At 36.8% G+C, this 17358-nt stretch overlaps 1 protein-coding gene across 1 annotated transcript; it reads left to right on the forward strand.

Moving 5' to 3' along the window:
• The first annotated feature begins 14724 nt into the window (after positions 1–14724).
• On the forward strand, positions 14725–17165 carry LOC131334506 (mechanosensitive ion channel protein 6-like). Its single transcript, XM_058369545.1, has 5 exons — positions 14725–15653; positions 15752–15875; positions 15998–16288; positions 16414–16616; positions 16729–17165. Exons 1-5 carry the CDS (start codon positions 14740–14742, stop codon positions 17009–17011), a joined length of 1815 nt encoding a protein of 604 aa, XP_058225528.1. The 5' UTR covers positions 14725–14739; the 3' UTR covers positions 17012–17165.
• The last annotated feature ends 193 nt before the right edge of the window (positions 17166–17358 follow it).

Genomic DNA, 17358 nt, shown 5'->3' on the forward strand with positions numbered 1-17358 from the left:
CTATACTGATCTAAGGTGGAAATCCATTTTAGCGCAATTATCAAATTTTCACCGAATGGATCAAAAACTTCGAAGATCCTAAATAGTGTGTGATGATAAGCCAACTTTAATTTCATGCCAAATTTAGCACAAGAAAATGACTTTGCCAAACTTTTACAAAAGCTTTGTGTTGACGACGAGTTTCTCCAAGTGGAGAGAATCCCCCAAATTGAGGGAAAGAGTGAGAGACAAATACATCAGCCATCGGCGCCACCCACTCCCGCCGTTAGCCGGAGAAGCATTAACAGCTTCTTGGAGCTTTTCCCTCTTTCCTCCATTTAGCTAAATGTGGGTGGTATATAGAGACTGTGGAAGTGTGGGGAGAGAGGTAGAGAGGCAGAATAGAGAGAGTGAGAGAATTTTCAATTTGTAATACTCCATTATTTTTTGTGGAAATCCCAAAAAAAATCTTGCTATATGCTAAAGTAATTGTTACGCATTGTTTTATTTTATTAAAAAAAAAATAAGAGAGCTTTCTTGATTCACAAAAAGTAGGTATTTTAAAATACCTTATGTTTTTTTGATGTGAGTGCATGTACCATGACTTGAACCCTTAACATGTCAAATGGCACCACAAGAGTGCCACCATTAGGGAAATCAAGCTTTGGTGCTTTGCAAAGCTTTGATATTTCTTTTATAGAACTATAGCTTTCAGGTCAACTTCAGCGGGAAGTATAACTGATAAGCGAAACTAATTATGAACATTCCGGCCAAACCATGTACGCCACGGTGATGATGTTGGCCACGGTGATGATGTCGTGTTGTGTGAGATTCCCCAGCCCAACACTTTGTCCATCTAACTAAGCATGCTTTCGGACCACTCTTGCCAAACTTCGACAACAGCAACAACTTTGCCTAACCAATGGAGAAGAGCAATACGGGTCTCGATGATCCTTCCTTCGATATTCAATCCCGTAAGACCTAAGCTTTTGTTTCATCCTCCTCATTTGTTCATGGCCGGATGGTCGGTCCCAGGGACTGTTAGTTTATGAAATTTCTATGTTCAGATAGAATCACAATCGATTTCCGGGCAAAGGGTTTTTGCGAGGGAAATGGGGACAGTTGGTCATAGAGCGCGTGTCAACAGCGTATCGATCTTGAATCGATGTTGTGTCATCAAAATTCAACCTAACGCTGCTAGTACTGGATTTTATTTTCTAACTGTATTTCAGTAAGAGGAAGCTGTTTGATGTTCCCAACTGTGGCATCACGCTTAATGGTGGAGCATTTCAACTACCAGGCCAGTCCTTCATCTATACAGAAACTGCTGTTCGTAAGAAATATTCGTAGTACAAAGTTAGTACTCTAGCAAAAGGCCCTTTTTTTTTTTTGGTATAACCAAGTGCCCGGATCAGCTTCGTGCATCTCAATTAATCCTGAGAGATCAATGTCATTGTTCACTAGCCGATGCCCCATTTAAAGTCAGACCAAATGGCCCTGTTTTATGATACAAAATATGATTATTAGATAGATGGACGTTGTTAGGAACATATGTGAAAGATTCACTATATCACTTGGCCCTAGCTCAAGTAGGTAGAATATCAATGACTTCTTAAAATACCGTGACACAGTGATTTTTGCACTCTAAAATTTTACTATCTGCACTCCAAAAGCGGAGTGTGAATATCTAGTCAGAGTGTCAAAATCAATTCCGTAATTATCTGGCATATGTCGGATGAAAATGATAAATTAAAACACAGCCGAGAACAATAACAGGAAAACCTGATTGATGAATAAACTTGTTTGGCGTGTGGGGGTTGGTACTTGCTAGTAGTACAATTAATGGCTCCTGGTCTTCCTTTTCCAGAGTTTGGTAGTGGAGGTCTTAAATGCATTTCTGCAAACTCCAATAGTATCTATCTTCTTCTTAAATACAAACCAAGACATTCCCATTTTCTCCATCACCTCTCTTTTCTCTCTCTCTTCCCTTCACCACCACCACCACCATCACCACCTCCACCTTCATTACAGTTCCATTTTTTTTTGGCAAATGTTTTGTTCTGTTTCGAACTTTTTGTTCCTTGGCTGTGCATGGTTCAGGTTGATCAAACACTGAAACAGTCACTGCGATATTGGCTTGGTTCACTCAGACAAACAAAGCACATCAATTTTGTTTCCAGGAAAACACGGTTGAGGTGATATGTAGGGAGTTCGAGGGCACGTTGTGCTCTATGCACAGCAGGAATATTGGCTGTAACTCAAAACGGTGTCATTTTGAAGGCCAACGGGTTGTTGAGACGCCGGTTCGAGTCACAGCCAATCAGTCAATCCTGTTGTGCCTAGCCCACATCAAGCACCCTGACTCTGTTATATATGTGCCATATGGATGCTTTCTACTTTGATTGAGCCGCGCCAATATCTTAGTGCCTCTTTCATCTCTTACGACATTCTGGTGGATCTTAGTCCCTCGCTATATTCTTTACCCTCACATAAGTAACTTTGACTTTCCTATAGCAGAAATAGGATGATAATAGAAATGATGTTTGAGATCGAGATTATGGCCTTGTGTATTGTTTCCCTCTAATTACTTACTCCTCCCAAGGTTAGAATTTTGATATTATACTTTGTTGGAACTGTAAATTCCAACAAATTATACTTTTGCTCCCGTGAAAAATATTGCGTACGTATAGACGACCCTCAAAGTCATTTTTAGCTCAAAGTTTCGTCAAACGGAATTTCTATGATCCTACTTATATATATAAATGAGACCATTGAAAACTTTTATTTTGATGGATGCACTTTTGTACGGGACAAAGATATTCGCATACATGATCTTCAGAAAAAAGGCAAACCCATTTATCGAAAGAGTCTTATTTTAGTTTCATGCTTGTTTTCTTTCCAACAAGTCTTAAAATGTTGCCCTAACTTTACCACTTTCCCTCTGAAGTTACATTTAATAGTTGCACCCCTGAGAACAGGTTACCCATGTGCCAAATACCGTGCCAAAAGGCAAAATTGAGCATCAAGAACCAAGTTCAATGCCCAGGCAATGCCATTATTGGCGCCAGATTTGGTATCAACTTTGGCAATTGCTGAACTTGTCATATCAACCAAGCTGTTTGATTTGCATGAAAAAATGAAAGGGGTTTAAATCAATGGTTTGATTTTGAGATTGTGCCAAAATGGAAATGACACCAAATAGCTAAAGAAGCATTACTATTTTTTTACTTTTTGACATTGTACGTAGCTTATTAAAAAATGTCTTTGACAATGTTATTTTGGCTTCAACGGGTAGACTAGCTCTAACATAACATTGGCTCTTTCAAAGTGATACGACACTGATTCAAAAAGGTTTTTGGCCAAATTTAAAGGGTCCAATTCAATGCTACTATATATATACGAACACCTAGTTGAATCAATCGACTTGGCTGTTCTAGTCCTCCTAATTTGTGAATGATCGGAATACACTTAGGCTCCATTCTGTTAAGATTCTTATTTTTTAAGTACTTATTTTCCGTTTTACTAGACATGCCATTCCCTCAAAATACATTACCTTTAATTTTAAAAATACTACTCCCTCCGTCCCCTTATTATAGTCCAGTACTCCATTTTGGGCTGTTCCTTAATAAGTGTCCATTTGGTAAAGTTAGTGAGTAAAAGTTGATACATTGTCTATTTTGTCCCTAAAAGTAGATTCTATTTTGAAAAGTTAGTGAGTAAAAAGTGTAATGATGATGGGTAAGTAGGAAAAGTGAAAAAAAAAGTTGATGTGAAAGGTATAATGATGATATTTTTTTAATAAGTTGGAGTTACGAAGTAGGACATTTAAAAAGGAACGGAGGGAGTACTTATTTTAGTGGAACACACCCTTAGCTCATGATTACGTACCCGCACTATCATTGACTATATGTGTAAAAGGATAACTTAATATATCCGCTAACAATTATTGTTCGGATTTTAACCTCAACATTGCATATATAGTCATTTGAAAAGGACTCTGCTGCCTAGACCCAAGAAACGGTCCCATTGCTTACTAAACGTCTAGAGTATGATTAGCCTTGTCAAGCAACTATGTAAGACTTGATTTCAAGCATTGAAGGAAAAAAAATCCTAGTAAATACCCAGAAGAACGATTAGTTGGTGGTTTGACTGTTATGATCTCCTCTGCCTCCAATTAGAGCAATGGTTAAACCATCACCACGTGTACTACGGACGTACGTATAAAGTTTGTTCATTGTTTTGTTTCAATCGAATGTGTTTCTAAAACCAGTCTACTCAATTGTCAATAACGTAAAGGAGTCAAAAGTGTGGCTTTGTTCACTCAGGATTTCCATTCCAAGACCACACCGTTTTTGTCACGAATTTTAATAAATTCTCGCTCCACTTATTACTCTTATATATTGATCTATTTATCTCTGTCCACTATTATCCAGAGCCGGCCGTAAGCTAATAAGTGTTGTGACCGTTTTAGACTTCCAAAAAATTATGAATTGTAAGGGCTCAATTTACTTTGTTATCCCTTATTATAATCCTATAAAAGAGATCTTATTTTTAATTTTCGTTTTAAGTTCCTGAAAAGTCAGGACCGGCTCTGCTATTACCTCAAAAACAAAACCTTCATCAAATAACACCGAATATGTGAGTCTCGTTGCTCATTTGATTACACTACTTCAACACACAAGTCAAAACAACTCAAATTAATTAAGGACTGTTTTTTTGGCATTTTCGTTTCGAAGAATCTGAGAAAAGTTGGTTGGTCGAGGAGGAGTTAAATGTGAAGACAGGGGGAGCGTTGGGCTTGGGCCAATCTTTAATAGGTTAAATAGGTGGGTGGTGCAGAAGAAGAAGGAGGAGGAGGAATCTGCAGAGCCATTTTCATCAATCAAAAACGGGTTGCTGTTTGCTTTTCATTTACTTCTGCAGTCAGACAAAGATTCCCCCTCCCATTCAATTCTTCTCGCATGCTGTTCTCTTACTAATTTATTGACACATTCTACTCCATGCTAGGCCAATTATTGGGTACTCCAAAGTATCGTATTAATATTGTGGCATTGTAATGTGACATTTTCCGCAAATAAAAGTTGTCATCACATAATGTGCATCACTATTTGTTTCTTAATCACTCAACAGAAATAGAAGATAATGTTTCTACCAGATAATTTGTTGCTGCATAAATATTTAGAAGTATCACGGAGACAACGCTACATTGTACTCGGGAAAGCTGAATGGAGTACTAGCAGCTGCCTCTCTTCTCGGGGTCCTCCACAACTCCTCCAAAGTCTAATATAACTTCATTTTGCACATGTCCATTGACATTTAGGCTTCGTTCCATTATAGTTCTTATTTTTTAAATATTTATTTTTTGCTTTATGAGATAGGTCGTTCTTTTATAATGCATAACATTTAATTCAAAAAACGTACTTATAAATATTATTTTAGTTAGTGGAACAAACCCTAAGAAATGATATCTTGTGGGTCCATGTACTTTGTCTTGGTAATTAAACAAGCAAAATGACACATGGCACATTGTGAATGATGTAGAGGAATGTTTCAAGGCCAGTGGAAACTAGATGGTAAAATGTGTTAAATTTTTAGAGTTTTTGTTGTTTCCAGAACCTAAAAATGCCCGTCTAGCTGTAGTATTGCACATTACCAATTGCTTCAAAAGTTCAAGAAATTTTTATGTACAGTCTCAAACACACAAAATACCGTGAGGTCTTACAACAATATGAGCCGTTCATTTTAAAATTTTCGACACTTTATTTCATTCATTCAAAAAAGGTTGTTCAAATATCAAGTAGAACCTGATTCAAGTAAAATTATACAATATTTCGGGAGTACCGCCACGTGGTGCTCCCTGCCACTTTATAATTTCACACATTCTTGTGGGATATACCACTAAGTGTATGGACCCCACATGAATGTGTGGCTATAAAATAGGGAGTATCACGTAGCAATACTCCCGGACTACTAAATAATTACTCTTGATTCAGATCAATTCATAAACAATGAAAAAATATTGTCCTTATCTCAATTCAACTTTAAAAATTTTAATTGCTACAAACATCTAATTAACCTAATTTTTTGCTTGGACAAATAAAGAAACCATTCGGATAATAGAAATAGATTCTAGAAGCCCACACTAAGTACCTGAGTGGTATGTTTGAGTGGGTGGACCTAAAACTATCCAAAGTTCAAATGCATCATAATATGTAACATCCGTATCAAACCAATTGGAGAAGGAAATATGATATCAGGAAAATAAAAAAAATAGCATAACAATTAAATGACATTTTTTCCCCCTCAAATTCAAAATATACAGGGTTTTTGTCTAAATTAGTGAGAATTTTTTATTTTTTTATTTTTTGTCAAGGATTTTGGGATTAAATATTCATCTCCACATGAGGTATTGACAAAGTTCACAAGAAAGATGAAAAATGGATAAGTCGAACAAAAGGACACTAAACTTGTAGTTTTACCACTTTTTCATCTTTATTGAAATTTGTGTTATAATTTCATTTTTTGGTTTCTTTCTACAAAAAAATAATTAATCCAACAGAAATGACGAAAAATAAATAAATTTAAAAGTTCAAAATTACCGATTGTAACATTTAAGAAAACGCAAAAGAAGAAAAATGTTCCAAAGGAAATCCACAAGGAAGAGATACATCACAGTTGAGTTTAAAGCAGTTAGGGGTTGGTTTTCTCCATGCCATATTGGCTAGAGGGGAGCATCACGTTCCAAAACCACCTTATAAGTAGCAGAAATAGTGCAGAATTGAAAACAAGCCTTAGATGCAGCAACAAAGGTAAAGACAGGATCAACTCATTTGATTGAACATTTCCAAATAAAGTACTAGCAAACACAGCATAATGAAAATAATCTGTGAAGACTGTTTTCACAATGTGGAACAATAACCAAGACTGTAATCAGTCGGCCCGGCACATCAACATCTTGTGCCGGAATTGTATCTGTCGAAGTTGTACTCGCCGCCAGAGTTGTACCTGCCGGGGATGGAGATGAAGAAACATAGTTGGAGGAGATGCTGGCCTAGGCAACCAATATCTGCTTGCATTTCCTTCTAGATTTTGAGAATTTCTATCTGCCGTTCCAAGATATTAGCAACAGAATTATCCAAAACTCTGATGCTCTCTTCCTATTACAGCGTCAATATGTGTCTCAATCAGCTGCTTCCATTTGTCTTTCCCATTTTTCAAGGCTCAAAAAAAAGAGCCCTTCTTCCCAAAGTTAGCTTTTGACCTCAGGATTTTTGCTGCATTTACAACATAAATTTTGGCTCTGAAGCTCATGAAAATTCCTAGAGAGAAATGCAGTGTAAGGAGGCTACATAGAGATTGAGGTGTGTAATGCTTTTATAACACGCCCCAAGAAATCCTAAAACCGCCTTGCCTCACCACCCCCCCCCCCCGGTCTCAGTCCCCCCCCTCTCAGTCACGTGACTAGTCTTGTCACTTTTTTTTGCCAGCTCATGATATTGGAGCTAACCCCTCTGTTGATTTGACCTACCTCTTTGCCATACCAAAATTTATCAACATCCCAACCTGCATAAAGAAATAGAGTTAGAGAGAACCGGGTCACAAGTTAAAATGAAAACTAAATACAAATACAATCAACCTTTAGATGTAGCAACAACAACGGTAGACACAGGATCAACTGGAATTTGATTGAACACAAATTAAGCTTTTCCAAATAAAAAAAACATGACATGCAATAAATTAATCCATAGAGACTGTTTTAACGAGGAACAATTAACAGGATTAATTAAAACTCCCAACAGAAGTCACTGTCTAATAGTAAACCATACAAAATGATGATAATAATTAATAACTAAACCAAACATACTTCTCTACAATTCTTAACACTCATGGGAATATGATCCAATTTCCAAAATTCCAAACCTCAAAAGAAACCAGCTTATACGTACGGCGAAAAGAGCTAATCAAAAGATATCGGTCGGCTCCAGTGTGTCGTCGACATCTGGTGCAGCGGAGGAAGGGGTACTGGTGGTTGAGCTGGGGGTATTTGCAACCGGAGTTGTTGTATCCGCTGTATCTGCTGGAGTTGTAGAAGTGTCCACTGTATCAGCCGGAGTTGAAGAAAGCAGGGTCGGAGCAGATCTCGGCCCCCGCGACACCAAACGGTCAAGAGAGGCTTGCATCTCCTTTTGGATTCTGAACATCTCTTTCTGTCGTTTTGAGATATTAGCAACAGAACTTTGCAAGTCTTTTAAGTTGACCAAGCTTTCTCGAGAATCCACCCCAAACGCGGCATTCAACAGCTCCGTTACTCCCTCCTATGCTGACTTGTGAGATAGTAATGAATAAAGACCACCAGAAATGCAATGCAAGGAGACTACACAGAAATTGAGGTGTGTAATGCTTTTATAACACGCCCCAAGAAACCCTAAAACCGCCTTGCCCCTCCTCTCTCTCTCATTCACGTGACTAGTCTTGTCATCTTCTTTTGCTAGCTCATGATATTGGAGCTAACCCCTCTGTTGATTTGACCTACCTCTTTGCCATACCAAAATTTATCAACATCCCAATCTGCATAAAGAAAGAGAGTTAGAGAGAACCAGGTCACAAGTTAAAATGAAAACTAAATACAAATACAATCAACCTTGCCGTATATGTAATGAAAAAGTTCCATTCATTATGAAATCACAAGTCAAGAAAGAAACAAACCTACAAGTTATAGTCCAGGGTTTGCTCCGATTTTGTTTCAATGATCGGAAACGTTCAGTTAGTAGAACTCGTCGAGTAGATGTTCTATCTTTTACTTATACTAACCAATAATAAAAAAAAAATAATGAACTTAAAATATAAAATTTGGTAGAGTATATGTATAGATAATGGTTCTTTATGTAAAACCATTAGGTTAAGAGAACCTTTTTAGAGATTTGGCAAAGATACTAAGGGATATAAGTGATATAAAATGAAAAAAAATGTATAATTTTTGGGTTATCATTTGTCAAGGCTTCTATATGTAGGGGTGAAATTGAATTTACTGGAAAGTACAGTGAGACCCATGCCCCCACTGGTCATGCACCATTTCCGCTGCTGCCAGGATGCTCACGTTTTTGTGTTGCTCGTCCTCCTCCTCCCAACCTATCTATATATATTGCATAACTGTGGACAGTTGCTTTGACCGGAGGTCCAACCTCTTTGGATCCGGATCTCTACGGAAATTTTCAAATATTTTAAAAAACACAAGACTTCACTAGAATGCTCAAAAAACTTCTAGAATATGCTAGTCTTTTGGTCTCTTCTGGAAATATGTGAAATATACTAGAACATGGTATAAGCTTTTTGGGTCTATTAGAATCTTTCATAATATGATGGCTTACGGGTTTATCAATGAACTTCTAGAACCTTTGTTGTGGAGTTGTAGCTAGGAAGTTCTATTATTCATATATCGTGCCAAGCAAGATTAAACCAAAAAATGAATCCATTAATACCAATTTGAGAGAAATGGTGCTAAATAGATTGGCACAAACCTTTTTGGAGATATAATTTCTTATTTTGTCCATACCAATTGAATGATATGACCAGATTTTTTTTTGTTGGAGTCCAGTATCTGATTTAAGATTGTTCATGCCAACAGTGCTTCACTTAGAATTTTTTTGAGTATTATACAAATAAGATGAATCTTGCAACACAATTAAATTTCTTAAAGAATTTTTCCACTACTAAAAAATTATGAGAAGTTAATGTTATGAATACTAAATAAATACATTAATTTAAAACTTAATCAAGGGACATGGTCTCGATAGTCATTAGAGAAAAGGAAGACAAGATACTGCTTGCTGGCGATTGATCTTCGGTTTTTCATCTCTTTTTTTATTTTTTGTTGTGAGGAGTATGGAATTTGTTTGGACTTATTAATTTTTTTAGGTGTCCAACTATGGTAAATAGACTCATGGGTGTTCATAACACATAATCTGAGTGTTCAAATAAAACTTACTGGTAATAAAATTGGACCAAAAAATAAATAAATTTAACTCCGATGCTAGCCTAGCCGCCGCAGCTGGCATCCAAGTAGTGAGGTCACTGGATGGCCCAAATGAATTGGCCCCATTCTACCGTTCGACCCAATGGGAGGTTGGCAAGCCTTAGCCCAGTACTTCGGGGCCCGTTTTAACCATTATGGCGACGACGTGGGATTTGGGCCTTTACTTTGATGCAGCCCTTTATTGGGCCCTACACAGTGTTATTATTTTCTTAATATTTCTGTTTAAAAAAAAAAGAATATATTTCGTAGTAATATTTACAAAAAAAATCTACTACTACTGCTGAATTTGGTAGCATCTATACAAAACTCGAAAACCTTTCGTTTTAAATTGCACGTACGTAAACAAAACTCAAACATTTAGAGTGCACATTATTTATCCTTATTTGTGGCATTGTTCTTTCCGATGGATGTTACAATTCTTTTTCCTCTCTGTTTTCATTGTCGGACTCTTAGTGCCATCACCTTAATTGGTCTTTGTTGAACTTGCTCGCTTGTTCAGGCGGCAAAGTTCACCGCCTCCCTCCAGGTAGGGGTTCGAGCCCCACGAGGGGCATGGGTGGGGTTCGGGACTACGGACAATCTCTGTGTTCCCTGTGGACTAATCCACTAACTCCTCTAATTTTGCTGATGTATAAAATGTGACAAAAAAATAAATAAATTGGTCTTTGTTCTTGCTTTGCTGATTTGTAGTAATAAATTATCTTATCAGAAACCTCGTTTTGGTGTAGATAATTGGATACAGTTTTTACAAGAAAAAAAATTCCAATTTTTAAAAATTTACTTTAGTTGACCGTAACATTAATTGTATTTTCTCTATCATAACTCTAATTTGGATTCGGATGCAAGTTTCCACATCTAAGCAAACCTAGGTCAGGTCCGTCTTGAGTTTAACTTTTTTTGTTGGAGTATAATGTAGGAGTAATTGTTATTATAGAGTACCATTCTGACTATTAATATTGTTGCCCGGTTTTCTAGTTGAGAATCCAAAGGGTGGCCGAAGAACCGAAAGAGATGCTGGCATAATATGGGGTTGGGAGACATCTACGTGTAAGTATTTTCCCTATGTATTTGTTAGGCTTATTTCTCCACCTAATAGGACTTGTAGTTGGGTGGTTGGGTTGGACTTTAGTGATTGAGGAGTTGTTTCTAGTTTCGTGTAATCCTTACGTTTGTATTTTCTTACAGCTTGAAAAAAAAAAAAAAAAAAAACTATGCTGTGGATTGATATGCAAGTTTTTACAACTAGATGTCTTAAATTTTGCTATGCTTTTGGTAGCATTCTCTTCATTACATTTAAACTCTAGTCCTGGATTGGGATACAAGTTTCTGCAACCAGATAAATCTGAAATTAATAATGTGGTAAAATCTCACTTCATTTATTTATATAATTGCGTTTAGGTAACTAATATATGGAAAAAGGGAGTGTAAAAATTATAACCCTACAAATTCATCGCGCTGACCTTACCATTAAATCTTATTCGCTTTATGAAGAGTCGAACTTGTGTTTTCACATTTAATAACTCTAAGTACCCTGAAAATGCACCGAAAAGATAAATCTTATCTTTTCGATGCATTTTCGGGATAATTGGTCGGCATACATAGCATTGTTCTTTTACATTATGACTCTAGTTTTGCGAATGGGGAAGTACTTATTATTTTTTTATGGGATAACTCATCTCAACAAATTTAAGTCTATTAAATGTTCCTTACAATATTTTGTCTTTTCTATGTTAATATTCTTGTGTTTTATGGAATTAAGCAGGTTTTTACAACTCGAGAATCTCAAATATCTAACATTTTGCTTACTTCTTCTAGCATTGTATTAAACACACTGTGACTCTGGTTCATTGGGAAGCAAGTTTCTACAACAAATCCCTACTTTACCTCCTTCGTCCTAATTTATTATTATTTATTTTGATAACCATGGTTTGAGCCACTATACATACACCTCGACTAATCCGTCCCTATTTAGTTGTCTCTATTCTCAGCAGTTTTGCTCTTAATGGATTCTAGCTAGTTTTTTTTTTTTTTTTTTTTTTGTGAAGAAATTTACAAGATGTTTTTACTAATTAATCAAAAGATTGTAATTAGTTTTTACGGACAAATTTACAGATATCATTTAAAAAACATAGACGCCTATTTTTATTTTTTTTAGATTCAAAGTCACGCCATTATATTCCTAACGACGATGGAGTGTTTTTAACTTAGGGTGACAATCGATCAAGTCGCGACCTTCTATTTGATACATCCGAGATTTAATTATTACATCGGGTTAATAAGGAAAACTACCCTCAAAGTAAATTGTTGTATAATCTATGATCTATTAACCCTCCAAGCAATCTTCTTTACCTTTTTTTGACAATTACTTGGGCATTCGGGTCAACTTTTGCATGCCTCGACTCTTCTTGGAGACCAATTCCACGCTCAAAGCTTATATTATATGGAATGTCCTAAATTAGTTGCTCTAGTAAGCTTTTATACCAGAAGAATTTTAATTAAAACACGAATTATCTAACTAATCATTTCAGATGCTCCTGCAGCATAGCTCGGAATTCACCTTGAAGATTGTTTTTTGATCGGCTTGAAGGATGACTAGTTAATTTTCTGTATTAGAAAACCTAGAGATAGAAGACGGGCTTGTTAAAGTTACCATAATAAAATGGTAAATTAAAAGTAAAAGAATGTTGCCCACGTCCAGGACAGGGTGAAGACATAGAGTGCCATGTGTTTTTCTCACTTTACAATAATTAGATAATTAGTTTGAATTTGTTCAAAATTTTTATAATGAAATCCGTTATGTAAGTGTTGCGGCTGAACTATTATTAATATAATCTTCTTCATTTTGTAAAAGCATGTTGCCCTCCTGATTTCTTAGTTTTGACACTCTAATAAAACAGGAGTATATACAGGCATTTGTATGTCGAAAATACTATTAAGGATCGGGGACGTAAGAATATCCACATCTTATGTTTTACTTGTGTATTTTTTTTTTCAGAAACTGCACGCGCACGCGCACTGCTTGTAAACTTGTGACACAATTTTTCCCTTAATTTTATGTTTATTCAACTTTAGTGATTTCTTATCCAATCATTTTTGGTTACCTTTATTGCAAGTTTGTACCTAGCAAATCCATTTTTTTTTCCAATGCCTGTAATTTCTTTTTATCCACTCCACTCATAACACTAATTACATTGGTCTGTTAAAAAAAAAACATTAATTACATTGAACTTTAGAGTGGATTTAGTTCTTGGGAAGCAAGTTTTTCCAGGTGTTTATAAACCCCCACCATGCAGCTTCATTTCTTACATCCCAACCCCCACCATCTCTCTCTCTCTCCCTCTCTCTCTCTCTCTCTCTCTCTCTCTCTCTCTCTCTCTCTCGTTTCATTTTTCTCACTTTCCCAATCCCTATTTCTCTTTCTCGCTAATGGCAATGTTTAAAAAACAGTTCATTTTCTTCAACTTTCCCTAGTACTCTCACCACCTTTCAAAAATCAACTATTTTGTCAGCTAAATCAAATACCCTTCTCTTTATTTCTTTTTTCGTTTAATCCTTGGTTTTAAATATTCAAGGTGTTTTTTTAATTTAATTTCATTAACTAGATGGAAAAACTAGGAAAATCATTCGAGTCACTGTCGGAAGAGCGTCGAGTTCTGTTGCCTAGGGACGATCGGATGGCTCAGAGTGCAAGGAGAGAAGTGCTGGTCAAGATTAACGGCCAAGATAGTCCCCTGGGTCAGCGAAGGTCAAATGTCGATGACGTGGCTTTGGTTTATTCTGCTGACTCGACGTCGTTTCGAGGGAATTCGAGTTTCTTGCTGAGGTCTAAAACCAAGTCGAGGCTCATGGACCCACCCGAGCTATCTCAGAAGCAGGTAAAATTAGAAACCACTTTTTCTTGAAAAATAAAAAATTGTTATTTTTTAATTTTCTCTTTTGCCATATAATTTAATTTGCTTTAAAAATCCTCCCATTTCCATCAAATATCTGTTTCATATCAAATTTAAATTTCTTGAACTCTCCCATATTTTGTCCATGTGATACTTGTCGGTTAAAAAATTTCAAACCCACCTAACCACCTCCTTCTATGTCTTAACATAGTTTTTCACGTCAGGTTTCAATTTGATAAATCAATAAATAAATTTTTTATTTAAGATATTTGTCGATCTTAAAAATGTGTGCATGCTTTTTTTAGAGTGAGGAATATAAAAATATTGTGGCTAAAATTTCTCTTTTTAGTTTTGAGTAAGGGATGGATATATTTTGTTTTCATGATATGTTCTGGCTTTTCAAATCCAAATCATGACTCCGCATGTGTAGCTTAAGGAGGATTTGAATTGAAATGCAAATTGATCATTTAGATAGGATTTTCTTTTGCTTAAAACACACACACACGGTTACTTTCTTTCCAAGAATTCCGAAAACGAAAAAAAAAATCGTCTTTTTAATTAACTGTTAGTATTTCCTATGCATGTAAGCCTTTTTTTCTTGTGCAACGATATCATGTCAAGTTATATCGGGGAATGTATTCATGAAAAAGTTTCCCATGCATGATGCATGGCGTTTATTAGTACATTTTTTTTTACTAAGGATCAGATGCCAAAATCCATTTGTTGATTGCTTGGAGGATTAAAATCCCGATTATTGCTTTCCAATTTACTGTTTTTGTTTTTTGTGACTTCTTGGAAAAGTAACTTAAAAATGTTGTCTTTTTGGCTCATCAGCAGATGAAGTGTGGAATCAACGAAGATGACCCGTTCTTGGAGGGTGATTTACCTGAAGAGTACCAGAAAATGAAGTTCACCCCATCCTCCGCGGTTCAATTTGTGAGTTTGGTTTTCGGTTTGGCTGCTTTAGCTTGTAACCTTGGATTCCCCAAGTTCATGAAAAACAAACTGTTTGAACTTGAAATGTGGAAATGGGAGTCCCTGGTTCTGGTCCTAATCTCCGGCCATTTGGTGTCCGGTTGGGCTATTCGGGTTGTTCTCTTCTTTATCGAGCGCAATTTCCTGCTACGGAAAAGGGTTCTGTATTTTGTCTATGGGGTGAGAAATGCTGTTCAGAACTGCATTTGGATGGGACTGGTAATGATTTCCTGGCACTTCATGTTTGGTAAAACGGCCGAGAGAATGAATGACGGGGATCAAGTAGTATTTCCATTTTTAGCCAGACTCTGGATTTGTCTTCTGCTGGGGACATTTATTTGGCTAATGAAAAAACTTGTCGTTAAGGCTCTTGCTTCTTCTTTCCATGTGAGCAAGTTTTTTGATCGGATTCAGGAGTCGTTGTTCAATCAGTACGTGATTGAGACGCTCTCTGGACCTCCCCTGTTTCGTATTCAACATGGACAGGAGGAAGCAAATGCATTTCCTATCAATGGCAAAGCGAGACGAGGGAGTCCCAAATTTCCTGGTGGTATGTCACACAGGGAGGGTGAAGGTATCAGTATCGACCATTTGCAGAGGATGAGTCAGAAGAACGTATCGGCTTGGAATATGAAGAGGTTGGTGAAAATTGTTCGGAAAGGGTTGCTGTCAACTTTGAAAGCGAAAATCAATGTTTCACCACAGATCACAAGTGAAGCCCAGGCAAGAGCTGCAGCCAAGAAGATATTCTTCAATGTGGCCAAGCCAGGATCTAAGTAAGTAAGCTTTCATTTTGCTTTATTTTCTATTCGATTGTTGACCCGGAGTATATTTAGAAAAGAATGGTGATAAGCAACTTCAATTGTTATATCAGATGCATTTACATGGAGGATTTGCTACACTTTTTGAGAGAGGATGTGGCTTCCAAGACAATGACCTTATTACAAGGAGCAAGTGAATGCAAGGAAATCAGCAAGCAAACTCTGAAGAACTGGGTGGTAAGTATTTTCTCTTAGTCCTGTCCTTAAATAAGTTAGTGTATAATCTACTTTGGAAACAGAACACAACGTCTTGTGCTTGCTTAACGTGACAGTAATGACATGGTTTTTTTCCCCATTAGGTTTACGCTTTCAAAGAACAAAGGGCGCTCTCATTGTCCCTCGATGATACAAAATCAGCCGTGAACAAACTCCACCAGTTGTTGAACATTGCTGTCGCGATCCTTGTGTTTGTCATCTCGCTTCTTATACTTAGAATTACAAGTACCCCTCTTCTTGTCTTTCTCGGCTCCCAGCTTCTGGCAGGGTATCTATTTGGGAACTCTTGGAAGACAGCATTTGAGGCAATTATCTTCGTGTTTGTAACGCACCCATTTGACGTGGGGGACCGTTGTGAGGTGGACGGAGTTCAGGTAACAATACTTGTATCAGTTTACAGCTGTGGTTATTCTGTTGCCATGCTAATATGCAAATTACAAAGCCATAAACACGTTTTTTAGATGTTTGAGGTTCTTAATTACGGCTCTTTTCGTATCAGATGGTGGTTGAAGAGATGACTATACTGACCACCGTTTTTCTGAGGTACGATAACCAGAAGGTCGTGTATCCAAACTGTCTTCTCGCTACTAAGCCCATAAGCAATTACTACCGTAGTCCAGATATGAGAGATGCAGTTGATTTCTGCATCCACATTGCGACTGCCATGGAAAAGATTGCCATGATGAAAGACAGAATAACAAGGTATATACTCCATTAAGATGCAATGACGCATCATCTTTTTCTCAACGATATTGTCCAAAGAGGTTCACAAAAAGATATTCTAATATATCTCATGTTATATCTGCAATTACAGGTATGTTGAGACCAACAGCAACCATTGGCACCCAGCTCCAGTGATTGTACTGAGGGGAATGGAGGACATGAATAGGCTGAAATATTCAGTGTGGCTTTCACACCAGATGAATCATCAAGACATGGATAAAAGGTGGATGAGGAGAACTCTTTTGGTTGAGGAGATGATCAAAATATTCCGGGAGCTTGATATTGAATACCAGATGTTGCCAGCCGTAACTTCAATTTCCAATTGGTATTCCAATTGGAATACTACTTTTGCCATGAGTGAAGTTCATGTCTGATGAGTCGGCAAAAGTATTCCTAGTACCTATTAGTAGTGTAATCGCAGAATAAAGCAATATCCGTATTGCATAGTTCTAGTATTATTTTGCAGAGACATGGTGTCTCATTAATGTTGCATGTCTATGTGAACATGCTTTGCAGTTTAAAGTTCGAATTTATCTAATATGTTATGTGTGTGGACCATTATTGAGTTTTCCTATATTTAATAAGTCCTGCTTGGTAAATTGCCTCTTTTTGCGTCTAACTAGGGCCATTTTGATGATCTAAATAGTTTACTTTTAATCCTTGTCGAGATCATTGATCACGTTAGAAATCACATTGTCGGATACAATTGATATAACTTCCG

The sequence above is a fragment of the Rhododendron vialii genome, chromosome 7a (assembly GCF_030253575.1).
Source record: "Rhododendron vialii isolate Sample 1 chromosome 7a, ASM3025357v1".
Classification (NCBI taxonomy): Eukaryota; Viridiplantae; Streptophyta; class Magnoliopsida; order Ericales; family Ericaceae; genus Rhododendron; species Rhododendron vialii.